Source organism: Rattus rattus, chromosome 10 (genome assembly GCF_011064425.1).
Source record: "Rattus rattus isolate New Zealand chromosome 10, Rrattus_CSIRO_v1, whole genome shotgun sequence".
Classification (NCBI taxonomy): Eukaryota; Metazoa; Chordata; class Mammalia; order Rodentia; family Muridae; genus Rattus; species Rattus rattus.
The window spans coordinates 44,307,722-44,335,645 of NC_046163.1; the positions used below are offsets into that span (position 1 = coordinate 44,307,722).

A 27,924-nucleotide genomic window follows, 5' to 3' on the forward strand; every position below is an offset into this window, starting at 1 on the left:
GGATCCCAGCACCACATACACAGGGAGCTGTTGGTACATAACAGCTCAAGCTCACTCGTTCCCACACATCATTAGCAATCACAGAACTGGCTGTGCCTCAGGTGAGGAGACTGAGTAACCAGCATGTCCCCGGCTTCCATAATGGCTTGCTTCTGTATCACAGGCTAGCGTCAGACTTCGCCCTCCCAGTCAGCGCCACACAGTCCTTTTGACAAACACACATGTCACATCGACTCAACTCAGCAAATGTTTATTGGGCACCTATGGTGGTGAAGGCACAATACCAGGGGCTATGGGCACGATGAGGAGGGCGAGCTCTCACCCTCCAGAGGCTTATAGTCTATGAGGGGGACAGATACACTCGCAAAAATAGAAAGCAGAATGAGGTGAGGTGAGCTCTATGCCTGAGGTAAAAATGGCGGGAAAGCAGGGGACAGAGATAGTCAAACATCACCTCAGGTGATTGATACCAGAGTGGCCTTTCAACCAGTCCCGGCCAAGCTGGTACAATACACACAGGTAGGGCAGGAGAGAGGATGCTTCAGGCACAGGAAGCAAGTATTCAGAGCAAGGAAAGAGGTCTGCCTTGAGTGGAGGGTGCTAAGAGGTCAACAGGGAGAGTCAAAGCTGGGGGCGTAGAGGAAGGCCAGATGGGAGAGGCCGTCTTAGAATACAGGGGCATCCAGCTTCACTCTGCAGACAATGGGAGCCACTACTGAGGGCTCAGCCTCATTTCCTGAATTCCAAACACACTTCTGTCAACATGGGGCTGCCTCTGCACTCACGTACTCTTGTTAACTTTACTGGCTCTGTCTTCCCTGGGTCTCAGCGCAGAAGCCAGCTCAGGTCTTAGGGCCACACATGCTTTCCAAGGCTGCACAAAGCTAAGAAGCAGCAGCCTCAAAAGGGAGAATCTGAGCTCTCCTCAACACCATGCACCGACTCCAGAGAAAAGGAAGGGAAGCGTCCCAGGACCACTTGAGAGTAAGGGGCAGGGCGGGCACTTAGACACAGCTGACTGCAATGTAAGCATGGTCAAGATAAATAAACTCAGAGAGAGCCGGAGAACCACAGGAAACAGTGGGAGACGCAAGTAGTAAAATCAGCATCCCCCAGACTAAACCACTTTTGGGGAGGCTTTTGGGCATCACCATGCACCCCTCCAGGCCTCTGGGTGAAGAGACCAGGAGCTCGACTGCCTGGAACCAGCAATGAGGTTGCTATGCACATACATACACAGTTCTCTGCTGGCAGCGGCTCAGGGGGCCCCTCCTAACAATCCAATGAAGAGGGGGAATGGCGTCCAGCTCCACCTGGTCCACCCCAGCCTGGGAGGGGATGTGAGGCCACGGCTGTCCAGGTGGACACGGCAATGCTGGTCAGCGAAGGCTCACCCAAGACCTCCACGCCAGCTGATGTAGTTGCTTGGGTGGGGAGCAGAGAGGAAGGTGAAGTGACAGTAGGGCTCCCCAGGAGAAAGGTTCCTGAGGCGCTGGCATGCACCTCCGAGCCGGATGCCACAGGGCCCCCACCTCCGTTGCTGATGGTCCACAGACACGGATAGGGGCTGCGGAAGTGGAGAGACAGGAATCGGTGATGAGACTTCAGCAATGAAATGTTAGCCACAAGCACACATACAATAGCGAGAAGAGCAACAACATTCCCGGAAGGACTTCTGGCAATGTCTGTGTCTCTGCAGAAATCCAAGAGTCCCAGTGAAATAGAGATATAGTGAATAAGAAGGCAAAACCGGGCTAGAGTCTGGTGCTGACCCTGCTGGTAATAAGTTATTCACTCTCGATCAGCATTTCATCTCTCTGAGACTCTCTCACAACTAAGATAGCTAAAACTGAATGGAAGGTACTTGGACTGTATGAATGGTGGTGACATGGTCTCTCCCTAGCCAAGGCGGGGAATGTGACAGACCAGCAGAACACTGCCCCCAGAAGCCCTTGGGTGTGACTCTTCCATCACCATTAGCTCTGTGACCTTGGTCATATTACTTCCTATCTCTGAGTCCCACCTTCTACACCCTCAAACCATGAAGAAACAATTCTGCATACCACAGAGATTGTTGTAGAAACTAAATTAAAAGGCAAATATGCAATGCCAGGCCCACAGTACTCTGAACACAGTGTTTTCTACCTCGCTTACAAACCAGAGCCTCACCTCTCAACTCTGCTCCCTGGTCCCAAGCCTGGAGAGATGGACCTGTTACATCACCGTCCCAACCCATAAATGACGTGGCCATAAAATAAAGAGTGTCCTGCTGAACAGGGACTTCCCACCACCCTTTCTCTAACCGCAAAAGAGCCATCCACTGTCACCTTTGTTTCTTATAGCTTAAAGTCAGAACAGTGACTTAAACAGACACATCCTGGAAGCCATGCATAGTCCTCGATGATACAGGAAACCTCCAAGTCCTGCTGTGCACGAGTTCCTGGCGCTGCTCTTACCTGGGCCCTGGGTTGATCGGCCCACTGGTGTGGGGTACAGACAGGATGCCGCCATGGGGTGTGGAGGGTAAGGAAGTCCAGCTCTCCGGCCCCGAGAAAACTTGCAGATTGTTGCTTGAGCTCTCTATTAAATTCACTTTGGGGAAATAACAAACAGTTCAGTTGACAGAACATGTAAAGACGGTGAGTTTATCTCAAGGCAAAACACAACTGCAGCATAACAGTGCTTCTGAAGTACACAGACAACATAGGAAGGTTGTCTTTATTGAATGCTAACTACAGCCCGGGCGCTACTCCGTTTATAACCTTCCCAAACTCATCGCCGCCATCACTTTACACACACGGCTGGAGATTGGGGAGGGGCCACTTTGCCCTGTGCGATGCACCCCACCTGACCCCCTTCATTGTGTTCACTACCCTTCAAGAATGGACCATAAGGGCATCCCTCACACGTGGTCCAAATGCCAAAGCCCAGAGGATATTTCTCAGGTCCTGGCCTCTATCCTCCTTAGAGATCCCAGAGATTGGAACTTTTCAGGAGAAGTGTCTTTTCACGGGAACAAAGCACTGCACAGCCTCATGTGTGTGTGGACTACAGAGATATCCACTACGGAGAAACAGAGGCCAGATCGTAGTACCAGGGGAGGGGAGATAAAGAAAATAGGCAGGAGCCAAGAATGAGTCAGTCCAGAAATCTAGTGTTGTGTGATGGGCTGAGGGTGTGGCTCGATAGTTTACCTAACCTGAGAAGAGCCCAAGATTTGCTCTCCCAGTACTGCGTCAACTAGACATGATAGTACTTGAATCCAGCACTTGAAGATGAAGAGGATCAGAAGTTCAAGGTTAGCCTTGGCTACATACTTTTAGGCCATCCTAGGCTATGTGAAACACTATCTCTAAATAAATGAATGAATGAATGAATAAATAAATAAATAAATAAATAAATAAATAAATAAATAAATAAATAATAAAGTATTATGTCCTGAAATTTTACTAAGAGAATCCTTTTTTGGTCTGAGACAAGATTTCTCTGCGCAGCCCTGGCTGTCCTGGAACTCGATCTGTAGGCCAGGCAGACCTTCAACTCATAGTCCCCCTGCTTCTGCCTTCCAAGTGCTAGGATTAAAGGCATGTGCCACCACTGCCCCGTGAGAATCTGTTTCATTTTAAATGAATGCTGATTTGCCTGAACATAGAAATAATCTCTCTCTCTCTCTCTCTCTCTCTCTCTCTCTCTCTCTCTCTCTCTCTCTGGGGTGTGTGTGTATGTGTGTATGTGTGTGTGTGTGTGTGTTGTGTGTGTGTGTGTGGTGTGTTGTGTGGTGTGTATGTGTGTGTATATGTGTGTGTATGTATGTGTGTGTTTGTGTAGTGTGTGTGTGTGTATGTGTGCATGCTTGTGTAGTATGTATGTGTGCATGCTTGTGTGATGTGTATGTGTGTTTGTGTGGTGTGTGTGTGTTTGTGTGGTGTGGTGTGTGTGTGTGCATGTGTGTGTGTATGTGTGTGTATGTATGTGTGTGTGGTGTATGTGTGTGTATGTGTGTGTATGCATGTGTGTGTGTTTGTGTGGTGTATGTATGTGTGTGTGTTTGTGTGGTGTATGGTGTGTATGTATGTGTGTGTGTGTTTGTGTGGTGTATGTGTGCGTGTGCGTGTGCGTGTGTATACTACATAGACTTCATGTCTACCTGTGCATCCACCACCACCATGCCCCAGGGTTTAATTAGTAGAGTCCCACACCTGAGGGAGAATGGTTCCTATGCATGTACGCAGAAGGGTAGGGAGCCTGCCGATGTCCTCGGAGGCCAGCGTAGTGCTCACAGCCATGGCGTGTGTGGGGAGCAGGCAGAGGCAAAGGCGTCGCATACTGGTAATTGGCATTGCCGGCTGTGCACATGCCGTCAGGATTGGAAAAGATCCAGCCTCCCACTAGAATAGACAAGGAGAAAACAGAGATTTCCACATCAAAATCAGGCGGCAGAAGTCATTCTGGCTTAATTAAACATTAGTTTAAGAAACATTAGATGTGCGTGTAACCCACTGACTGCAGATACAAACTAGGGCTGTTTAAGGGGTTACACAGAGGAGTAAATAAAGGTCCCTTTCTTTTCTACTCGGTGGGAAAATGATGCCTTCCAGCAGGAACCTACAAACAGGATTCTGAGAGCACAGAAAATGAAAAGAACTAACTGCATGACAAACTTTTTACTGAATTATTTTTGGAAGCCTGCAGAACGCATCATAGATATGGCTGATGAAGATTCTGACCAGAATACCCTACTTTGAGTGGGTTTCTAAGCAAAACAGACTTACCCATGTCAGCACTGAAACAAGAAACCCTTCTCAGCTGAAATGAGAAATGGACACTGGACACTAGACAGGGCCCCAGTTGCTCCTCGAGCAGTGGCTGAAGACTGTCACCTAGACCTCAGTAATGTGAAGTTGTGAATGAGAGCCCGCCCTTCTGCTTGAAATGCTGTAGAAGCAAGCAACGTGTGCAGGGTGCCTGTTGTGTTAAGCGCATGTCAAACAGGTGGGTTTAACCCTTCCCAATCCCTTTGCCTTCCTCATTAGCTCTACCTGGTAAAGGAAGCACAAAATAGCCCACCCCGAAACGTACATTTTTATTATGTTCTGAGGTCCTTCCACAGGGACCTCCCACATAGGAAGAGCTCTAGAAACTGTCCTTGTGGGGAGACCTAGATGTGTGAAGAAGTGAGTGGCAGTAGTGAACATGCTTCTCCAGGGCTCCCCCTGACTGGCCTTCTCTAGAGCTGCCCAAAAGACTTTCACAGGATATCACAGATTCCCCAGAAGGCTGTCGGTCAGTGGTGCCACCTGACCTCCAGAATGGAACTGCTTGCTCTCTTCAGCCTTGCACAATGTCTCATCATCTCCCCTCCCCCCAACCCCCTCACCCACAGAAGCCTCAAGGCTCGCTCCATAACCCAACATGCTACTTCACCTTCAACCATGCTGCCCTTTCCTCGGGTCTCAGGCCCTCATGCTCCTGCATGTGTGAAATCTGCATGCTTGGCCTTTATTTATCAGTGTGCTTCTTAGATTAAAATTATAGACATTTCAGAGAAAATGTAAAACTTCTCTACATTGATTAAGAGAATCAGGATTCAGAGGTGTCTGCTAGGCAAAACCAAACCAGAGGGCCCACTCCTAACCCCAAGACCATTTAGTTTGCCCCATGGAGTCTACACCTCAGGCTGTTGGCTGACAATATTACAGCTTGGGAACATTGAGAAGGTGTGCTCCACACTGACCCTAACCTAAACAAGAAACCATTTGACTAAAGTCCCTTTAAAAGGCTGTCCTGGTGTCTTCTCTGCAAGACTCCACAGACACATCCTAGAAGGTGCCTTGCCGTTTGGGGCTGGGACGGGTGAAGAATTCCATCGCTTTCACACGGCAGCAAGAGTCATTCTCAGCAATCCACTACATCTGAGTTATAGACTGGGTCAGCCACTGAATCAACTAAAGCAGGGCTCGTCTGGGCTCACAGAGAATACAGCAGCAAGCACTGGGCCTGCATCGGGTCTCTGTGAGTGCACATGACTGCCTGCTTGGCGGTTTTTGTGGGACTCTAAGAGTGGAAGTCTGACTCTTTTGCCTGCTCTTCAGACACTTTTCCTCCTATTGGGTTGCCTTGTCCAGCCTCAAAATGAAGGCCTTTGCCTTGCCTTATTCTATCTTGTTTTGTTGTGTTTGGAGGAGTGGAGAAAAGAGAAAATGTGGTCAGAGTGTATCGTATGAGAAAAAAAAATCCATTTTCAATTAAAAATAAAAGAGTGTGTGAGAAGGTCAACTTCACTCCCGTCTCTGCTCTTGGGTCACCACTGTCTCTTCAGAGGCCTGGCTATGCCACAAGGCCTCTGCTGTGCCGGGGACAGGATAAACTGGTACCACCAGGAATGTCACTGCTGCCTCAGAATCCCAGGTGTGATGGTCAAACCCGCCCTCAAGTCGGCAGGGCTGAGTCCTAACACTCAGACCACAGTCTGCTGGGGCACCTCACTAACTGGATTCCGGTTACAGAGTTCTTCGTTACATGAGACCTAGAGAGCATGCATTTGTCAATTCCACTCAGGCCCCTACCTAAGGTTGGCTTGGGCCTCTTCAGCCTACACACTTGGCTTCCCTCTGAGAACCTGGAAAGGGCATAAACTTGCCTCGGGGTGGGAGAGAGAATCTGAGGGGCAGGGGGTGTTTGGAGGGGGACGGGAACAGATCTTGCTAGGCCTTATGAAATCGGGATAGTAAAATGATCAAGAAAGGAGATGACTTCCATGTGACCCCGAGTGTCCCCACACACTGTCACTCCACTCACGGTGAGAGTAGGTCACATGCTGGCTCTCAGAGACGGCCTCTGGAATGTCCTTGAGGTGGTGTCTGAAAGAGTAATGAAAGTCACCGTGTCGGTTCCACCCCAGCATAAAGCACGTAACCCTGCCTGCCGCTGAAGTAAGAGCGGTCAAAGCTACAACCCTCCCCAAGTTGACCTTCCCAGAGGCACTGATGGGCACTGTAACCATGGCAACCTCACTTCTCCTTTCCTGTCATTTTTGCAGCCATCAGTCTTTACTTTGACTTGATTGGTTTCGTGACTCTTTTCCCTGTCTGACAAGATTCAGGCAGTAATAACAGAGGCTCAGCTCTGCACAGGGCTTTGGAACAATTCCATAGGTGATATAGTACATCTACCATCGCCCCTCTGTGGGAAAAACCACACGGTTCTTTTTCTCTTCCTTTTTTTCCTTTTTCCTTTCTTCTTTCTTTCCCTGGCTGTCCTGAAACTCACTCTTAGACCAGGCTGGCCTTGAACTCACAGAGATCTACCTGCCTCTGCCTCCTGAGTGCCAGGACTGAAGAAGGCCTGTGCCACCACCACCCAGCAGGTTTCTGAACTCTTTCCATCACAGCATAGCTACTATCTCTAGATTTTGTCACATTCTGGATCAACTTGTTCTTCAGGACAACTAAAGAACAACTATCTGAAAAACTTAATCCAAGTACGTCCTCCACAGCATCAAAATGTTCTCGGATAGCGAACAGGACAGACTCCTGTGGCATACACTCAAAATGGCAGTCCTTTAAGATGATAACCTTGAAAAGGACAAGGAGAGATTAGACATTAAAAATAATAAGTGGGGGCTGGAGAGATGGCTCAGTGGTTAAGAGCACTGCCTGCTCTTCCAGAGGTCCTGAGTTCAATTCCCAGCAACCACAGGGTAGCTCGTAACCATCTGTAATGGGATCTGCAGGCAGAATGCTGTATATGTAATAAATGAATCTTAAAAAAAAAATTGAAAAAAATTGAAACTTGGTCAGTAAAATTGGAACAATTCAAAAGCAACTCTGGCTGAACTTTAGGAACCATCCGTCAAGCATGAACTGGGGACACTGCTCTATCTCATTTTAGCCTCCATGGAAAGGAAAGGTGGGAAGACATTCACCCAAAATGGTGGATCACCAGTCATGCCCCAGGAAATCTCTAACTTCTCTCCTCACAGTTGAGAAATAGGAACTTCCCATTGTTTTTTTTTTTTTTTTTTTTTTTTTTTTTACTTTTTTTGCACTAAGGATAACTTTCTTCTAAAGAAAAAAAAAGAAAGAAAGGAAGGAAGGAAGAGAAAAATTGAAAGCCGGGTGTGGGGTACACGCCTGTGACCCCGCTACTCCAGGACAGAGGTAGCGGAATGGGCACTATGAAGTCATAAAGAGATCCTGTCTGAAGCAAAAGGGGGAATTTCTAGAACCATATTCCTGATTGGAGATTATAGCCGAGTTGGTAGAAAAGCTTGTGTAACATGCACAATATTCAAGCTTCAATCCCAGCCCCACATAAATGAAGCAAGGGGGTGCACATGCTTGTAAGCCAGCACTTGGGAAACAGAGGATCAGAAGTTCATTCTCAGAGAGTTCAAGGCCAGCCCGGTCTTCCTGAGATCATACCTCAAATAAACAAACAAACAAACAAACAAACAAATAAATAAATAAATAAAACCATGGGTGGTGGTGCAGACCTTTAATCCCAGCACTCAGGAGGCAGAGGCAGGCAGAGCTCTGTGAGTTCAAGACCAGCCTGGTCTACAGAGTGAGTTCCAGAACAGCCAGAGCTTCACAGAGAAACCCTGCCTTGAAAAAAATAAAATAAAACAAAGCACCACACATATTCTTAAAAGTTGGGGAAAGTACGGAGTAAATTATTTAAAATCTAAATCACACTTTAAGGTGGTTATGTTACCTTCATTAATCCACAGTAAAACAAGGATGGTGAAATACTGACAGCTGTGGGCTATCCTGGACTACAGGGCCTGCTATAGGAACAAACACCTGGGACTTGGTTTGAACTTTGTTGAGTTTGTTTGTCGGTAACCTGAGCGTTGCAGCGTATTTGCAGCAAAGGCACGGCAAACGCCTGCTCTGCTCGAGAAGCCTCGTGTCTGCAGAATTCAGCTGGCAAGATCTGACTGAAATCCCACTCACCTTTCCTTGGCATCCAAGAAGGCCTTGGCAAAAGGGTTGTACTTGATTTTGAGAGCTGTTATCTTGCAAAGACAAGAAGTGTTAGTGAGACAGTGCAAGACAGGCAGAGAGCCCTTGTCTCCCCCTGGGAACGGTTATAAAGTCACAACTCCCTCCCCATGTCTCGTCATTAACCCCTGCACTGACTAGTGCCCTGTGGCGTGAAAATGGTGACCGATGTGCAAAGCAAGCAGTGAACGAAGTGGGCACAGGGTCAGGAACTGGGAGAGCCCTGCAGTGCTAACAGACTCACTGCTCCTCCTTTTCCGTTCCTTGTTTTCACTCTTACCCAAGAGTCCCCAAGTTCTGCCATAAAGGACTCCCTTTTCTATCACACAGTGGGGAGCGCTTACGTTCTCCTGTAACCACTTACCCACCAGGCCATGTAAACTCAAAATCACATCCTCTGTTCCCATCCACCATCCCTGTTCATCATCGAAATCCATTCCGTCGGTTAACAGGACAGAACGCTGTGACACACCACAAAATGCGTCTGTCTGCTAACACGTGGCTTTTACAATGACAGGGAAGTATTAGACTGTTATAAAGGAGAGGGAAAGTGTAAAACTTTGCAGTTCGGAGTCTGCGTTTTTCTCTCACCAGCTCCATCTCTCATAGTGATCAAGACAGAGACACGGAGACATACTGAAAGACAGCCAGAGATAGAGGCGGGGCTAGAGAAAGCCGGAAGCAGGGGGAGAACATCTGTGTTCATCTCCCACCAACCGGGAGCCCTGAGAAGGGCATCCGTCCTGTTTTGTTCCTTGCAGTCTTTCTAGTGACTGTGGTAAGAGCCAGCATGTGCTGATAGCCAGCAAATACTTTTGAAGAAATAGTGAACAGAATATTGATGTCTGCAAGAGCCCATGACTCGCTGGGTGAGGGAAGAAAAGTAAAAGCCCAGCTCTTTCTAGAAAGGAGAGAGGGGTGCAAGCCTGGACAGAGCAGCTACCCTGGTGTTTCTCTTGGGTGAAGCCTGGAGAGGTTGGATGGAACTGAGGGAACTCTCAGCAAGCCCCATACCTGCTCAAGCACCCGGGGAAGCTGTAGGAGGCTCTGTGCTTAGGTTTTACATAGCTTCATCTCCAGGGGACGTGTTCAAATTCAAGAAGTGGCTAAAGAAAGGGTCACCATTGCCAGGAAGGTGGTTCAGGAAAAGTGTCTGAGTATCTCCCAAGTCAGGAATGACAGGAGCCAATGGCTAAGAGCAAGAGCCTAGAGGTGGCCACCGCCTAGGCCGATGAACAGGGACACTTCCCAGAGACACAAAAGTCCCTTCAACACGGACTCCGCCCAGAGAGAAGTGGAGAAAACCTGGCTGAGAGAAGGTGGGTGTTACCTTGAAAGAAGCAGCAGTGAGGGGTATTATGGGAGTATCTTCTCCTGCTGGCCCACGGCCAGGCTTCTGTCAAGAGCCTGGGCTGCTTTATAAACAGTGGCCTTGTGCGCTCTCTCTCTGCACACTTGCCCCGAACTAGGTCTGCAACATCATTTCACCTACAGAAACCAAAATGCCAGCTTCCTACCTGATGATCAGCAGGGCCCTTTCTGGGAAACCAAACACTGCAGATTCTAGAAATTGTCCCCCGGGGCCACGTTAAAGCAGCCAGAGGCTACTGGGTTTTTAACCTATCAGATTGCCAAGGGGCCGTTTTTGTTGAAGGCTGCCAATGAGATGCCCTTTTAGGCAGATGTGGCCTATTTATTAATAACGTATGCTGCAACATACATTCCCCATGTGGAGCAATCCTGTCTCTAGGTGTTCGCTACACAAGCAAATCACGATAGATTACCTAGCGCGCTCACTGCAGCGTAATATCTAATAGAACATAAAACAACCTACGTTCTGCTGGGGGCAGGAAGCCATTTACATGCCATGCCATAGATGTCTATAAACAAATGCTGGGAGTATTATAAGAAAAAGAGATAGGCCTGACTGTAATTTCATAGAAAGAGATCCACTGTGGACTATAGAGTTGTTTAAGGAAGGAAGGAAAGAAACTTCTAAGCTAAGGTTTACAAGATGAGAGTATTTATGTGAGGAAATCTCCATACATATAGCAAATGGGGGAGGGTTACTTTAACGATGGTCATTATAGCTTCCATAAAAGTGCACTTCCAAAAGCAAAAACTAATGCATTTTGCCTTTTAATTCTTATTTTTACCTTGCATACTCTGCGCTATCCATCACTGTATTTTTTAAAAAAAAAAAAACCTATATTATCTTTCACATTTTAAGCTTAATCAAAAGAATCCAGTGCTGCCCAGTTGTTGCTGATGATTCTCCTGTTAAACGCCTCCCCCCCTCGAGACAGACTCAAAGCGGTTCATTGAGAGGTCAGGCTTGGGATTCTAAAAACTCTGTCAATATTCAGATTACTAAGAAAGAAAAAACCTGACTGTGCTCGGAGAGAAAAAAACTGACAAGAAGACAGAGTCTTGTAAAAAACCACAGGAGGACACAGGTGTCAACCCCACATTCTCCAGAAACAGAAGGGAGAAGCTGCCTGCCACCCTTCCTGTCCACACCCCTTTCAGACACATCAGCAAAACAAAGACTCCAGTTTTCCCATAGGGTTGAGCAGTTTTAGAGCCCTATTCAACTGGATCTTGTTGGCACCAGGTGGCTTTTGGTGGGCTGCTATAGTTTGGATCTTGAGGGTGTCTCAAAGGTCCGTGTGTGAAGGCTTGGTGCCCCTGGGAGCTGGTGGAATGTAGAAGGTTAGGACTTGGTCAGAGGTCTCCAGATCACTGAGACATGCCCTTGGAAGGAATTTGAGGAGGTTTTTCTTTTCCCCATAACAGTAAAAAGGGCCTCCAGAACAGTAAGACAAGGAAAGCCTTTCTCTATATTGTCTCCTATACTGTAGTAGCGACAGAAAGCTGAGTAACGTATGGGCCTTTGGCAGACAGACTGGCCTAGGAGCCCCTAAGCACACCTCACCGTTCAGGCTTATCACCGATTTGAGCGTCAGGATCCTCAAAACTCTAAATTCTATTTAGTCTTGCTTGCAACAAAAAGATTCCCCACCAATTCTGCATGGTCTTCTGTGTAACATTCACACGAATCAATACAGGGGGAGGGGGCAAAGATGTGTGCACAGGCGCCCGCGTGCGCACGCACACACACACACACACACACACACACACGCACACACACACACACACACTCACACACGCACACACACACTCACACACACACATACACACACACTCACATGCACACACACACACACACATGCACACACACTCACACACGCACACACACTCACACATGCACACACACACTCACTTGTATGCCAGGCACAGGCACACACACTCGTTTACCTCCTCGTTCTGATAAGCAGTCACAGCGATGAACTGAGTTTCAGGGAATGAGCAGTTCATGACCATTCGATGGGCGCCTCCGACGCGCACTATGTGAACCTGAGGTTCATATTTATGCAGAGAATTCAGCATTATCTGTTGAGTGGGAGGGGAAGACATTTTAAAAAGCAAGGCTAAGCCTGCTGTATCACAGTTGATCAGCAGCCAGCACCCTGGGGTCCTCCCAAGCTCGGCACCCCACCCAGACTAGGGGCACCCATGAAATCCTACGTCAGATGAATGGGGAGATGTTTTTCAGACACTCCCAGCCAGCACTGTACTGGTGCTCACACTCAATTCGGCAGCAGACAGCCCGGGAAAGCTGTTCTTACATTTCCTACCTAAATCCAGGCTTCCGTTTTCTTGATTCCTGTGTTCAGCACAACAATATACATTTCAGTCCATTCAAATATGTATTTGTTCATGTATGAAGAATCCCAGTAACTCCAGATGTGTTAGTACCTACAGGCTAAGGAGATCTGACACCAGAGGGTTATACAAAACTTACCCATCGAGATTTAAATGAGAGGCCATTGAAAGGCTCCGGCTGTGAGATCTAACAGGGCAGTAACAACTAACCTTCAAATTTCCACTTTAATGAGGAACATTCTAGCTCGCACCAAGCCTGGGATTGCATTACCCCCTAAACAGTGGACTCCCATGGTCCCCTCCACTGAGCACAAAGAGAAAGGAGAAAACACAGGCTGGGCACAAACGAAGCCAAATATGAGGGAGGGCTGGGGAGAGAGAGAGCAGCAGGCTGTTCCCCCTCCAGGTCCCACCTCCTGCACCCCCACATAGTCTGCATTTTGTAAAGTTACTAACAGTCTAACCCAGGGAGCTGGATTTGCAACCCGCCACAGAAATGGAGGTGGAAAAGGCTTCCTGTCCTGTTTACTCTAATTGGAGATTTTAAATAAAACCTTCCTTATTTAAGGTTTGTTTGGATTGTATGGGTTTTTTTCTTTTCTGGGGGGAAAAAAACGAAAGCTGATTCAATATTCTATTGATAATTATCGTAGTGCCCAAGCAGAAGAAGTAATTATTTCATTTAGGAGCAGCTTTTTATTAAGGTATTTGTCTGTTGCCAACATGCCACTTACACCAAAAAAAAGGTGGGGGGAGAGAGAGAAACAAAACCCCGGTACCCACAAACATCTCCCTCCCTGGGCTGGGTAAAAAGCACCACACACAAGACAAAACGGAAAAGAGCCCGATGATTAAGTAAACTAGTGCACTCTTGTTCTCTTAACATCGGGAAGTCCATTAAAAACTGAAGCACCAATTAAGAGCTGTTTATTCCTGTTTACATTTGGACTCCAGGAAATAACCGGCTTCTGTGGGCAAAGAGGCTGATGAGGACCTCTCTAATTGCCTAAATGCACCCTTGATATTTCTTGATTGGTGTGTGGGGAGGCCACGCGTACCTGCCCACCTCCACTAAGCTTGTTGGTCAGCTTCACTTTGCTGAAGGAGATGGGAGCTTTCATCCAGTGAGCCCCAAAGTTGGGGGAGTCCGGGTGAATGTAGACACAGCTGTGGCTGGAGACCTCTGGCTTGCCTGCGGGTACCCATTCCCCATTGACATACTTCCAGCGGTGACTGTCGGTCGGGACGAAGTCCAACAGAAGGGAGTACATAGCATTGGGGTCCAGTCCCGTGACACTGATCTTCAAAACAGGGAACATCCGCCTGAAAGAAGTCAGAGACAGCCATGAAGGGATCTCAGAGGTCCTCTTCCCATCCTGGCCCCAGAGGCTTCTCGCCTCTGACACTGGGATTTGACTATAAAGCACTGCTCTGCGGGTTAGAATCTGTGCAGACCACCAGTCTGGTCATTTCATACAGAAGAACATACAGACAAGTATGTCCTCAGATGTACCGAGAATGGCCACACTCACAGACAGCTTTCTTCCTCACATCCCAATGCTACAGACCTCCCCAGACTCACACAGAACCCTGGTTGTGAGTAAAGGTAATAGCGTGTGGACCGCCGCATCGTAAAGCGAGGGGAAGTGGGGATTTGAGCTGAATGGTTAGAGTTCCCTTCCTGCAGACTTCCAGAGTCTCCCTATAACCATTGTCTCCCTATGCCCAGGCTGAACAGGGAGGGGGACGGACATGTGGATTCACTGATCCTTCCTCTCCCCTCTAGAACAGTGCCACGGCTTGCATTTACCTAAACATCTGACTTCGGATCCCACTGCTTGCCGAGCACACACAAAGAGAAACCACATAGCAGCCATCACTCAGTCCCCAGTTCTTTCTAGACTTCCTGTTTCCAGAAGGAAAAGCAGATGGAGGTGGTTCCTGCCAGCCAGGGGCAGGGTTGACAATGCAGTACTTATAATGTCCAAAGTGACCCAAGGTGAGACTCTAGAACGACAGCAGGACTGGCCAGCAGGAAGCCACGCGTCTAAGGGCAGATGGCTAGTACTGGTGCATTCACTGGGCATCGTAATAAACACTTCCCAAGAATCAACTCACTGAGTCCCTGCAACTTTATAAAACTGTCCTGCTGCGACTTGCGCTTCGATAAAGACCACCTGCATCGAACAAAATGTCCAGGGGAGAAAATGCACGAGAAAGTGCACTGCCCTCCTGTATTCCTGACTGAGACTCGAGAGTCCCACCTCACTCCCCTCCTTGAGATGAATTCCCTTTCAGGCCACCAGGAAGGTTGGTGATGTAACATCCTTTTTGCCTGTTCCCATTTCTTTTGTTATTTTCCATCATAGAATCAGAAGGTGCTTTCCCCTCTGTTTTCTCTTGATATCAGATTGAACTGCTCCTCCTCTCTGTGAATTTTAACATTCTCATTCACAAAGAAAGATAAATGTAGACATTAGATAAATGACCTAGAAACCCAGAAAGTCGTTCTAACAGCTGAAAAGGTTTCTTATTCATAGGAGCCATGGCTGCAAATGGACTCTGTCTTCTGGCCCCAAGCTTCTCCTAAAGTGAAATGTTTTTTTTTTTTGTTTTTGTTTTGCTCTACTTCATTGTACATTATAAACACACACACACACACATACACACACACACACACACACACACAAATAGAGTATGGTCACTCATTATTAGGGGCAATGGCTAAGTGAATAGTCACATTTGGGAGACAGAGGCTGGTGGATCTCTATGAGTTCAAGACCAACCTGGTCTACATGATAAGTTCCAGGCCAGCCAAGGCATGCATGTATGCATGGATGGGTGGATGGATGGATGGATGGATGGATGGATGGATGGATGGATGGATGGGTAGGTAGGTAGATAGATAGATAGATAGATAGATAGATAGATAGATAGATAATTTAATGCAGGGTCACTTTCTGGTGATAATAATTACGATATGCACCCAGGGGTTAGAGTAAGTTACACCTCATTTAAGTATTCCTTCCCCACAAGAAGATGTTACTATGCCCCTGTTTTAGTACAAAGGCCCAAAGGTTCTAATAAGCCTATCAGCCAAGAGACTGAAAGAAAAAGCTGTATCTGCTGGGGCAAAGAGAAGGAAATGTCCCCATAGGCTTGTCCATATAGAACCCTGCTCTTAGTCTCAAACCTCTATTGTGTGAAGAAGTACCTCTTTTTAAAGATTTATTTTATGTATATGAGTATGCTGTCACTGATACACCAGAAAGGGCATCGGATCCCATTACAGATGATTGTGAGCCACCATGTGGTTGCTGGGAATTGAACTCAGGACCTCTGAAAGACAGCCATTGCTCTTCACCTCTGAGCCATCTCTCCAGCCCCCAAAGAAGAAACTCATAATGGTATCTCTTCCTTCTTTTTAAATTCAGAGATAAAGTTGATATTGTAAAGAAACTATGACTTCACAAGTAGATTTTTCAACATCGATAGCCATCCTAAAAGCATACAAGTAAGATGCCGCTTCCTGCCTTCAAGGACAGCTACAGTGGAAAAGCAAAACAACAGAAAATGTTGGTGAGGAAGGAGAAAGACTGGAGCCCCTCTTACAGTACTATGGAGGGATTTAAATGGCACAGTTCCATGTCTGACTAAGCATGGAGTTACTGGCTAATCTGGAGTTCCACTCCTCAGCATGTATGCAGAAATGATGGAAACACGTGACTACAGATATGTCGTAGCAGCGGATTATGAAAACAGATGCACTGAATGATGAGTAGATGCTAAATGCGTTACATCCATTTGCTGGGGTTTTATTTGGTCTCGAGATGCTCAGTACTGCTCTGCACTACAGTATACATGAACCTTGAAAACCCTTGGCTAAGTGACAAAATTTTCACAAAGAATCACATGACCAGAACAGCTATATCTACAGAGGCAGAAAGTAGACTAGTGGGTCGGTGATGGCTAAAAGATATGGTGCTCTTTGGTGGGGGAAGACAATGAAAATGTCCTAAAATCAATTGTGGAGAGGGATTCTCAATATGCTAAACCCCACTGAACTGTGTGCCTTACATGGATGAGTAATCTGTTATATGAATCACACCACACAGTAATGCTGTCAATTAAAATGAAGAAGCACGGAATGAGGTCCTATATGAAAAATGATTGGATGATCAACTGTGTTATACCCTTTAGTGTTCCATTTGCCAAGAACTTTATAATTATTCATCATTTCGAGGTCAACATGTGAATGAACCAAACGGTAACACATCGTTTTAATCGACATTGTATCGAGATAAGGAGTGAATACATCTGTCAGCTTGCCAAAGGTCTTAGATCTGGATAAGACCTCCTCTTAGCTGAGTAATCTCCTTCCACCTCATTAACCCTGTCCCCTTCTTTGTCTTGACCCACGATGACCTTTGACACATCATCTAGACACCTGTGGCCACTGCTCAGAGCAAGGCCGTGCTATCAGGGATGAAATCCACTTTGATCCAAAGTGATTTTTTTCCTTCCACTTTCCCCCCAAAGCTTGACTAAGCAGAGAGGGTCGAGAGTCTTTGAGGAGTTTAAAAGCATATGGCAAATCAGCCTCTAACTCACAGACCCTCATCACTTAAATCTTCCTTGAAAGAAAAAAGCAAGAGGGTTGTAGAGAGAGGAGAGAGAGGAAATGTGACAATGTGAGCAATGTCTCCCTAAACACCATAACTGATGGGTCATGGGCATTGAGTTTTACCTGCAAACCTGACTTTGGTTTTACTGTAAAGCTCGCTATCCAGTTTTCAGTTCACCAACAGGAATCTTGGGAGATAGCTCTGTTGAAAATGGCTAGGAGTGAGGGCTATAGTGAGGGGAAGAGATGAGGCAGGCTTTGTAAGGAAGGGAAGAACAGTGGCAGTCCAAGGCAACATTCAGGAGGTCTTGCTGAAAAATACCTTCCTCACTCTGCTCATCAGACAGTAACTGTCATCAGATGCTCAGTAGAGCTGTCGGGATTAAGGTGTGTGTGTGTGTGTGTGTGTGTGTGTGTGTGTGTCTGTGTGTCTGTGTGTCTGTGTGTGTCTGTGTGTCTCTCTGTCTGTCTGTCTGTCTGTGTGTATGTCTGTGTGTGTCTGTCTGTCTTGTCTGTCTGTCTGTTTGTGTCTGTGTGTGTCTATCTGTCTGTCTGTGTGTGTGTCTGTCTGTGTGTGTGTGCCTGTGTGTCTGTGTATGGTGTATGTATGTATGTATGTATCTGTCTGTCTGTGTATGTGTGTGTCTGTGTGTCTGTGTCTGTGTGTCTCTGTGTGTGTGTCTCTGTGTGTGTGTCTGTGTCTGTCTGTGTGTCTGTGTCTGTGTGTGTGTGTGTCTCTGTGTGTGTCTATGTGTGTGTGTGTCTGTCTGTGTGTGTCGGTGTCTCTGTGTTTCTGTGTCTCTGTGTGTCTCTGTGTATGTTTGTCTGTCTGTGTGTCTGTGTGTGTGTCTGTCTGTGTGTGTGTGTGTGTCTGTCTGTCTGTCTCTCTCTCTCTGTGTGTGTGTGTGTGTGTGTGTGTGTGTGTGTGTGCTTGCGCCTGTGCCTGTGCCTATGCCTGTGCCTGTGCCTGTGCTGTGTTCATGTGCATGCAGGCTCTATGATTATGAAACACATGGCCCATGAATGTCAGTGCATGAAAGTAAGCAGGAATGAGCTCAGCTGCAGCTGTCAGCTCCATATAAATCAGAGGGAAAGAGAGCAGTCGCATCGGGTTAGAAGCAGAGTATGCAGATAGCTGTGATATCATTTGTAACTGTAAAAAGTAGAGAAAGTAGTTCACGGGCTATGCAGACACGGAGATGAACCTACCTGAGGTGCAATTTTCGCTTCTTCCTCCTTTGTGCTGCCCTCACTGGATGCCGCCAGCCAGGCTGGGGATGCCTAGCACCCCGAGTTAGCAACAGATTCTAACTCCGCATTCCAGCCCTCGCTTATAAAGCTCAGTAGGTACCAATGCCAAAAAGGCTTCCAATTCTCAAAATCTGTACAAAGCTAATAACTGCAGATATATACATGCCTCTCAGAGGAAAGTGTTCAGAGATAAACAACCGAGCTCACAGACCACTGTCTCAACTATTCAGGAGGCTAAGGCATGAGAAACACCTCAAGACCAACCTGGGGCTCCAAGTAGGTTCAAGCCCAGCCTGGGCAACTTAGTGAGACCCTTTAAAAGAAGGCCGGGGGTAGCTCGATAGTATATTGCTTGCCTAGTGTGTAAGCAGTCCTCAGTACTGGAAAGAAAGAGAGGAAGAAAGATAAGAGAGGAAGAGAGGGGGGAAAGGAAGGAGGGAGGGAGGTAAGAAGAAAAAGAGGGAATGGGGGAAGGAAGAAGGGGAGAAGGAAGAGAGAAGGAAAGAGCTACAAGAGATTTAATTTAGTTGCCTGTTTACTCGGAATTGAATTCTTTTCTGCCACCTAACATATAAATTCCCAAGGATGGAGGTGAGAGGGAGCACAGACCAGCCATGTTGTAGTTACCATGATATCTGAAAGCTTATCGAACGTCAATGGCTAAAAGTATGGGTGCTGCTGCTGCTGCTGCTGCTGCTGTTGTTGTTGTTGATGATGATAGATGATGATGAATTTGCAGTGGGAACAAGGCAGAAAGAGGAGAAAAGGGAGCCATTCGAGTACAAGTGTTCAGGGCTTAGCTCACTGATCAAATCGAAGGTTCTGGAAAACTCGACAGGTTGGTTGTGCACAGAGCCAGGCAGTAATGCAGCTTCCCCTGGAGAAGGACTGCTGGGGAGGCAGCGGGAATCTGGAGAAGACACAGGGAGAAGAAAGGAGGCCGTGGGAACAGATGGGAAGTGGGGAGGGAAAAAGCTGGAAAGCGGTGGTCTGTGGTGAGGAAATAAAGTAAGGCTACTAAAGCCTCAATCAGAAAACCCGAGGAGCGAGAAAGCCGGCCCTGAGCAAGCTCCATTGATATCCCCCGAAGCCACAGCCGTTCCCCTCCTCCTCTAAAAGCATCAAAGCCCAACGCCTGGGAAATCTTGGCCCCAGAGGAGGCTCAGCAGACATAAGGTAAAGAAAAAGATTTCATTCACAGCAATGAACCAGTTTGTTTTCACACAAGTTCACTGTTTTCACACACACACACACACACACACACACACACACACACACACACACACACACACACACCACACACACACACACACACACTCCACACACACTCCACACCACACACACCCACACACACACACACACACACACACACACACACACACACACACACACACACACACACACACACACACACACACACACACCACACACACACACACACACACACACACCACACACACACACCACACACACACATCACACACACACACACCACACAAACACCACACACACACATACCACCCACCCACCACCAACACACCCCACCCTCCCAAACCCCCCGCACACCCACTCACTCACACACACACACACACACACACACACCCTACTCACACACACACACACACACACAAACACACAGGAATGACGTTAAGCACAAGTAACTTTAAATATGAAAGAAATGTTGCTGAGGTTTAAAAAAAAAAAGCAGGCAAGCTCTTTTCAAGTGGCAAGGGGACATTCTGCTACACTGCTATCGGTGTGGACTCTGTAATGCCTCCAAGAATCCTATTGCCTTTATTGAAATACTTGAAGCATAGCTTCAGCTCTTGGTTCTACTCACTTAGATTGCACTACAGGGCCACTCTGACGGCCAAATAATGGCATATAGTTGGTCACCCGGTAACCCAGCACAAGCAGAATGCTCCCCACACGACCGGCTGCAATTCACAAGTGCATCTGCGCTCCTCTTTGCAAGGGGCCGAATCCACTTGAGAATGCAAGGCAGTCCTTTGAAGTTAAAAACATTTCGCATCAAGAGAAGAAATGTGAAATTAAACTTTCAAATATTCAAAGCAATAAAATGTCTAGTACACAGATAGGAGTCTGTTTGGAAAGGAAAAAAAAAGTCACTCTTAGACGAGGTTGGTAGCTTCGCAGTTTACAAAATGTACGTGTTCACCACCTGACTTTGACTCAACACAGTTTCTTGTCATGCAATGGCTCCCGGGTTCTTAAGCCTCTCAGCCGTACAAGGATAGCTCACTTTCCCGCTGGTGTTTTGTTTAGAATTAGAACACTAAGGCACTCGGAACTGAAGGCTTTTTCTCAAGGACAAAAACCAGCCTGAGATACAACTGGTTTTAACTTTTCTCTATAAGCGAAATTTCTCTCCAGGTGTTAGAATAAGAATCCCGGCTCAACCAACACTACTGAAAACGTCCTTCAGGTGCTTTTGTGCCCATGGGTACCCAAAAATGTGTGAGCACAGGAGTGCAAGTCTCTTTCAAAATATTTGCATTTCCTCTGCTAAGCACAAGCTTTTAATGTTCTGTCAAAAGCCACTTAACTGGCTAAGCTTCACAGGATCTGAGAAATACCAGCAGGGAGCGGTATCTGCAATTCCCACTCTTCGCAGGGAGAACAGAAGAAGAAAACTTCTCTTCCCGGAGACCGGGACATTAGGGCTTCATTCCCTGTTGCCACACCATGCCAACTTTTCTATACTCATAACTATGTGAAACAATCAAAACTCAACACTCTCCCTCAACACGCACAAGGAAGCAGGCAGAGGTGGTGGCCTTTCCAAGCCCAATCTTCAACTCGTCAAAATTGTCTGACAGGTTCACTGTGCTTACGAAGCAACTGTCCGGTCTTCAGATAAAATCAACTTTCACGTTATCTGAACAGGACTAAGCGCAGGTCTGCTCCAGGGGACACAGTCAGTCAAAAATTGATAGCAGTTTCTGACAGTTGAGTCCATTTCCCCAATGCATGAGGCATGCTCCCCTGCAAAATAATTCCCCATGTAATATGTGTATAAGACAGGTGGCCTTTGGGGTTGGGGATTTGGCTCAGTGGTAGAGCGCTTACCTAGGAAGCTCAAGGTCCTGGGTTCGGTCCCCAGCCCCGAGAAAAAAAAAAAAAAAAAAAAAGACAGGGGTGGCCTTTCTTCCACTGGTCCGACGATCTCCAAGAAATTAAGTTGGCTGAGTGACGGCCAGCTGAGACTGTCTTTAAGATACTCAGAGTCTGCAGCCTCTGACCTAAGAGTGGCAGCCTCTTCAGTGCTAAAGGCGTCTTACCTTCCTCGCCAAGCGAAGGCCGGCACAAGCAGGCTGCGGTCAAACTCACCTGCCATTCTTGGTCACGATCATTTCATTAGTGACTTCCTTGAATCTCTGCCAGAGGGGAGCATCCTCCAAGATGATCTGAAGTTGCTTCTCTGTAGGATCTCCCTTCTCCCTCCCCGCCTGAAGCTCACTTTCCACCACATTGAGCAGGCGAGACACGGTGCCTTCACCAGACTTCTGCGTGGCCAGTTCGCTCATGGCCGTAGACCCTGTCAAACTTTGCTGGGAGCTGCCGTCCCCACCTTCTCTACCTCCGGCTCCTTCCTTCGCTCACTTGCTAGCTTTTCAACCCCAGCTGGTCAGTGTCTGGGAGGAGAACAAGACGCCTTGGCTCTTGGTTAAGCTTCCAGTGCGACACCCCTGAAAGTCTCCAAATTACCACCGACCTGTTAAGCTTCAGTTGGGGAGCAGGGAGGAGAGGGGAGAGAGGTGGAGAAGAAAAAACGGTCTCTTAATTACTCACTGGATCAGGTGGGAGTCAGCCTGGCTTTCCCATTGGCTGCCCTGCCCACAGTAGACGTTTAAGAAGAGTACTCCATCCAAATTATCAGGCTTTTATCCCGTTGTACCTGAAGAGGTCTAATCAGTGGATTGAGGACCATTTTCCCGTTAATTAAAATTATTCCAGGCCTGGACCACAACAATCAACCAAATCACGTCTGTGTATAAACTGTGGCATGTGGCACCTATAGAAAAGGAGGTGCAGGCGGGGGGATCCACAAACTTGCTGCCTGGGCGAGCTGTCCTGACAGAGTAGTCAGCTGAACTCCCTCCACCCCGATCTAGCAACTTGAACAGACACAGAATCCCTTCAGACAAGAGCGGTCCGTGCTGAAGATCAAGGGCTCTGTGCCAAGATCTAAGACCTGAGAATAAAGGAAGTTTTTCTGCGCTATACTCAAGGAACTAAAGTCAGGAGGAAAAGAACTACGGATTCCTTTTCCCGACGGGGGTCCTCTGGTCATCTGCCTCCTGACTGTTCACACATACACACACACACACACACACACACACACACCGCTCACCTCAAAGGTCCTTTTCCTTTGCAGCAAACAGGAGAGCTCTGAATTTTGATCTTCCCCACTAGAATCCACATCCCTAGTCTCTCTTATCTCCCAGTCCTAGAGAAGGGAAGGGAGAATGCAATTTGTACAGAATTATTCTAAAACAAAACTCTGTGTCTCCTGAGTGAGAATCAACTTTTTACATCATTAGGCTGAGTGGTGCTTACCCTTGATCCACAAAGGCTTCTGGTCCTCTTTTGGACAGCCACGGCCAATGCTGCTCCTCCAGAGGGAATCCCGCTATTTCCTAAGGATGCAATGAGTAGAAACATTTCCTTTTCCTAAAGACACAGCCCAGAGTGACTGGTCGGGAAGGTAGAAACCAGGAAGGAGACTACCAAGACATCTGGAGCACCCCTGCTTCCAGGAGAGCCGAGGGTGTGTCTTGTTATAAAAGAAAACAATAATGTCAGAACAAAGGGAAAATGAAAGCAGAAAGTCCAAATATGGAGGATGACAAACAGGAACTGAGTACCTACTAAGCGCTACACAGAATCGATAGAAGAGCAGTGGTTGTCTTTGAAGAACTACCAATCTGACAGGGGAAGGAATCGACATGAAGTAGTCTGGTTATCAACCACGGTAAGAAAACGAAGACTATGCAAAGGAATGGTGGCGGAAACTGTGCGAGGTGGGCCAGGGGAAGGGGGCGGGATCCTGACTCGATGCTATGCTGTAGAAAGGCTTATTTGAAAGGACACAGGGAAAAGGGAGAAGAGTGTCCAGAAGAGGGGACCCAAGATGTCAGTCATGGCTAGGACCAGGCAGGACCTGCTAGAGGGCAGAGTAGCAGAACGCATTGGTGAAGGGAAAATGCAGGCAGTGCTGAATCGGGTATGAGGGAACCAAAGTCTAATGTGAATAAATCAGTCCATTTGCTGAGGCAGAGAAGCTGAGGGAGACAGGGAGTTAAGTAGAGCGGCGCTCTATTTGGAAGTCGGTGTTCCAATTCTATACATATTTATAATGAAAAACAATGTGGCGGGATATAAAATGACCCAAGAGATAACCCTGAGCCTCAGGACATATATCACCTCACATTAATAAAAAGGAACACTGAAGGTGTGGTCGAAGGAGGGATCTGAAAGCCTGCTCCCAGGGATAGCCTCCTCTAGAGAGGCCATACTTCCTAAACTTCCTAAGCAGTCCACCAACTGGGGATCGAACATTCAAACGTGCGAGTCTATGGGGGCCATGCTTGTTCAAACCACAAGCAGTAAGTGCTCTTAACGACTGAGCCATCTTTCCAACTCTGCGTAGGAATACATTTCAGGAAGCTTCTGTATCATGGCTTCCACGTGACTTTTCAAAGGTCTTTCAGGTTCGTTATCTCTCCTCATCCCCCTTCCTTTACCCTGCCCTCATATCTCTCCCCACTCAATCCTTCTTGCTCCATTAGTCTCCATCCCCTATATACCACCTCACCCTATCTCTGCTCCCCTCAGGGGTCCCCGATCCCCTTGCTAGTTTCCCAAACTCTGTGTATTCCAGTTTAAACACACACACACACACACACACACACACACACACACACACACACACACACAAAAAAAAGCCTGCAACTTAGTATCCAAATTTGAGAGAGAACATGTGATTTGTTTTTCTGGCTCTGGGTTACCTCACTCAGGTGATTATTTCTGTTTCTATGCATTTACCCACAAGTCTCATAATCTCATTTTCATTAATGGTTGAATGGTATCCCATTGTATAAACATACCACATGGGGTTGGGGATTTGGCTCAGTGGTAGAGCGCTTACCTAGGAAGCGCAAGGCCCGGGGTTCGGTCCCCAGCCCCCCCCCCCAAAAAAAGGAAAAAAAAAAAAAAAAACATACCACATTTTCATTATCTGTTTATCAGGTGACATCTATGCCATTCTTTTTTCTCTCTTGTCTATCATAAATGGAGCAGCAATGGACATGGATGACCAAGTGTCTCTACACTAGGATAAAGAGTCCTTCGGGTGTGAACCCGAATGGTACGGCTGGTTCACGTGGTAGCTCTACTTCTAGCTCTTGGGGAACCTCCATGGTGGTTGAATTAGTTTGCACTAGTGAACACTGGGTTCTTTTTGGTTTTAACCATTGTGACTGGAGTAAGGTGTAATCTCAAAAAAAAAAAAGTTTAATTTGCATTTCCCCAATAACTAAAGACGTTAAACACTGAAAAATATCCCCCAGCTTTTGCATTTTTTTTTAAAAAATAAAAACAAACCTCTTGTTTAGATCCATGGTTTTTAAAATTCAGTTGTTTGCTTTCTTGCTATTTAGGGTTTTGTAGTCCATTATCTATTCTAGATACTCTGGAGAAGACTTTTTCCCATATGTACACGGCCTCTTCACTCGGATGAGTATGTCCTTTGCTGGACAGAAGCTTTTTTGGCTTCATGAAGTTCCTTTATCATTTTTTTGGCCTACTCTGTTCAACGTCCCCCCTTTTGTGCCTGAAAGTTGAAACAAACTGTTTTTGCTTCTGATTTATTGTATTGAATTTTGCAATCTGGTTTTGTTGGGTGTTGCTTTCTTCTGTATTCTACCCGGTATGTAGACGTTTTTCCAATGTGTTTGCTAGCTTCTTTGTTGAAAATCGGTGGGAAAGAGAAAGAGGAAGGAAGGAAGGGAGGGAGGAGAGAGGAGGGAGAGAAAGAAAAAAGAAAGAAAATTTTATAGGGATGTGGGCTTATGTGTAGGTACTCAGTTCTATTCCATTAATCAATATGTCTATTTTTATGCTGATTTTTTATGCTGGTTTTTAATTACTATGTGTCGTATACCTTGAAATCTGTGGTGATTATACCTCCTCCAGCAGTTTTTGCTTATTTATTTTATTGTTCTAGGTTGTTTGGCTATGTAGAGTTTTTATGTTTCCCTATGAAATTTAAGATTACCTTTTTGTTTTGTTTTGTTTTTTGTAAAAAACAAAAACGCATGGCAATTTTAAGTGACAGCATTGAATCTGCATTTTGCTTTTATAGGGTGACTTTTTTCCCCCACAAAATCAATCCTACTGATCCATGGAGTATAGGAGGTCTTTCCTTCTCCTGTTGCTTGTTTTGTTTGTTTGTTTTCTAATTTCATCCTTCAGTGTCTTAAAGTCTTCATTGTACAAGTCTTTAAGTTCTTTGCTTATATTTATTCCAAGATGATTTGGGGGCCATTGTAAACAAAGTCGTTCTTCTAATTTGTTTCTCAGTGTATTTTTGTTGGTCTATAAGAAGGTCACTGGGACTTGTGTGTTAATTTTGTATCCTATGATCTTGCTGAACACGTTTATCAGCTGTAGGAGTTTTCTGATGGAATCTTTATGGTCTTTTATGTATAGAATCATATCGTCTGCAAAGAAGGATACTTTGACTTCACTCCTTCCTATCTACTCATCTTTTCTCCTTTATTTGTCTAGCTCCGAGTCCAAGCATTATATATACCAGGTGGGAAGGGAAAGAGTAGATGTCCTTATCTTGTTCCTGATTTTGGTGAAAATGTTTTGAGTTTTCCTGGTTAGCATAATGCTGGTCATAGGCCTTCAGTATATTGCTTTTATTCAGATACGTCCCCTGCATTGCTAGATTCTCCAGGACTTTTATCATAAAGAGATGTCGGTATAACTGATGGTTGGAAGTCCTCCAATGTCCTCTCTCTCTCTCTCTCTCTGCCTCCTACTTGTGGGTAAGGATGTAAGCTCTCAGCTACTGCTCCAGCACCCTGCCTACCTGCTGCTCCTTGCCATGATGGTTATGGTCTCTGACCGTCTGGAATCATAAGCCACAAAGCAAACACTTGCTCTTATCAGTAAAGACAGACAGACAGACAGACCGATAGACAGACAGACAGAAGGACGGATGTGGCTGATCAGGGTGAAGGTGTTGCTCTTCTGCCTGACTACTTGACTTTGGTCTCACAGGTCCAGCAGGGCTCATTGTCGGAGGGTGGGGGTGAGGTGACGCACTGTTAATTAAAGTGTTCAGTCTAGCTGACACCTGATAGTACCGCCATGTCCTAAGGCACACGGTGGCCCGAGTGTCCAACTTAAAGGGCAGAAATTAAAAGGTAGGCAACCTGAGCTCACAAGCCTGAGCCCCACCGAACTAACTGTGCTGTTCCCCACTCACACACCAGGCAGAACCCACATCTGCACATTCAGTCCCTGCAGAAACCTAACACCACCTTCTCCCTCAGCCAGCGCCACCAGGAAATTAACACCCACCCAGGTACAGGGATGGAATTAAACCGAACAAAAAGACAGCTGTTCTTACCTCTCTTTTTTAATCACCGGCACACGGCCCCAGGGATTACTAGCTTTGGGGTGATTTAGGGAGGATTACCCTTTCATTAGTGTCTGGGGTCAGTTCCAATACAATGTCATAGAAGTCTTTAAGATAACCTCCCATACCAATAATGCATCCTTCCCACGTCTGAAAGGTTAGATTTTGCAAGCAGCCAGCAAACCAGCTCACTGAGTCCTGAATGCCCATTAGTTTTCAACAGAAACATTACACAAAATTTTATTTCTGCACTGTTTCCAAGTGCCTATGAGAACCTCATTCTAAACCTCCACATTAATCTCTAATAATGACAAGAAGGATTGGGAACTAGACAGATGGCTCAGTAGATGAGGGCACTTGCTCTTCCAGAGCTCAGTTCCCGGCACTCACTCAGACGCTCATAAACATCTGTAAATCCAAATCTGAGGGAATCTAGCGCCCTCTTCTGGCCTCTGTGGATACTGCACACATGCGATGCATATACGAACACTCAGGCAAAAGACTCTTCCGCATAAAACAAATCTTTAAAAGAAGGAATAAATTCAATTGATCATCTAGGTGAAAAAACTAAGAGAACTTTGACTACGGTTGTTATCATAAATCCACCAGACCTTTGCAGAGCTAACGCAGAGAAGACACACTAA

The 27,924-nt window shown here is 46.6% G+C and overlaps 1 protein-coding gene across 1 annotated transcript; it reads right to left on the reverse strand.

Annotated features, from left to right (window-relative positions):
- Positions 1-1,066: 1,066 nt before the first annotated feature.
- Positions 1,067-23,062, reverse strand: Tbx19 (T-box transcription factor 19). The gene is made up of 9 exons (XM_032915651.1): positions 22,982-23,062; positions 21,958-22,350; positions 13,790-14,054; positions 12,324-12,458; positions 8,958-9,019; positions 6,799-6,860; positions 4,200-4,388; positions 2,457-2,592; positions 1,067-1,567 (listed from the first exon to the last, which is right to left on the reverse strand). Exons 2-9 carry the CDS (start codon positions 22,152-22,154, stop codon positions 1,273-1,275), a joined length of 1,341 nt encoding a protein of 446 aa, XP_032771542.1. The 5' UTR covers positions 22,155-22,350; positions 22,982-23,062; the 3' UTR covers positions 1,067-1,272.
- Positions 23,063-27,924: the final 4,862 nt, after the last annotated feature.

What these genes read in the sequence shown, in the direction of transcription:
- Tbx19 (XM_032915651.1), bottom strand. Translation starts at nt 22,154, where the DNA reads ATGAGCGAACTGGCCACGCAGAAGTCTGGTGAAGGCACCGTGTCTCGC. An exon ending in GCATGTGACCTACTCTCACC is followed by an intron (nt 4,389 to 6,798) that starts GTGAGTGGAGTG and finishes TGTCTATTCTAG; the next exon opens with TGGGAGGCTGGATCTTTTCC. An exon ending in CCGATCAACCCAGGGCCCAG is followed by an intron (nt 1,568 to 2,456) that starts GTAAGAGCAGCG and finishes CCACTTCCGCAG; the next exon opens with CCCCTATCCGTGTCTGTGGA.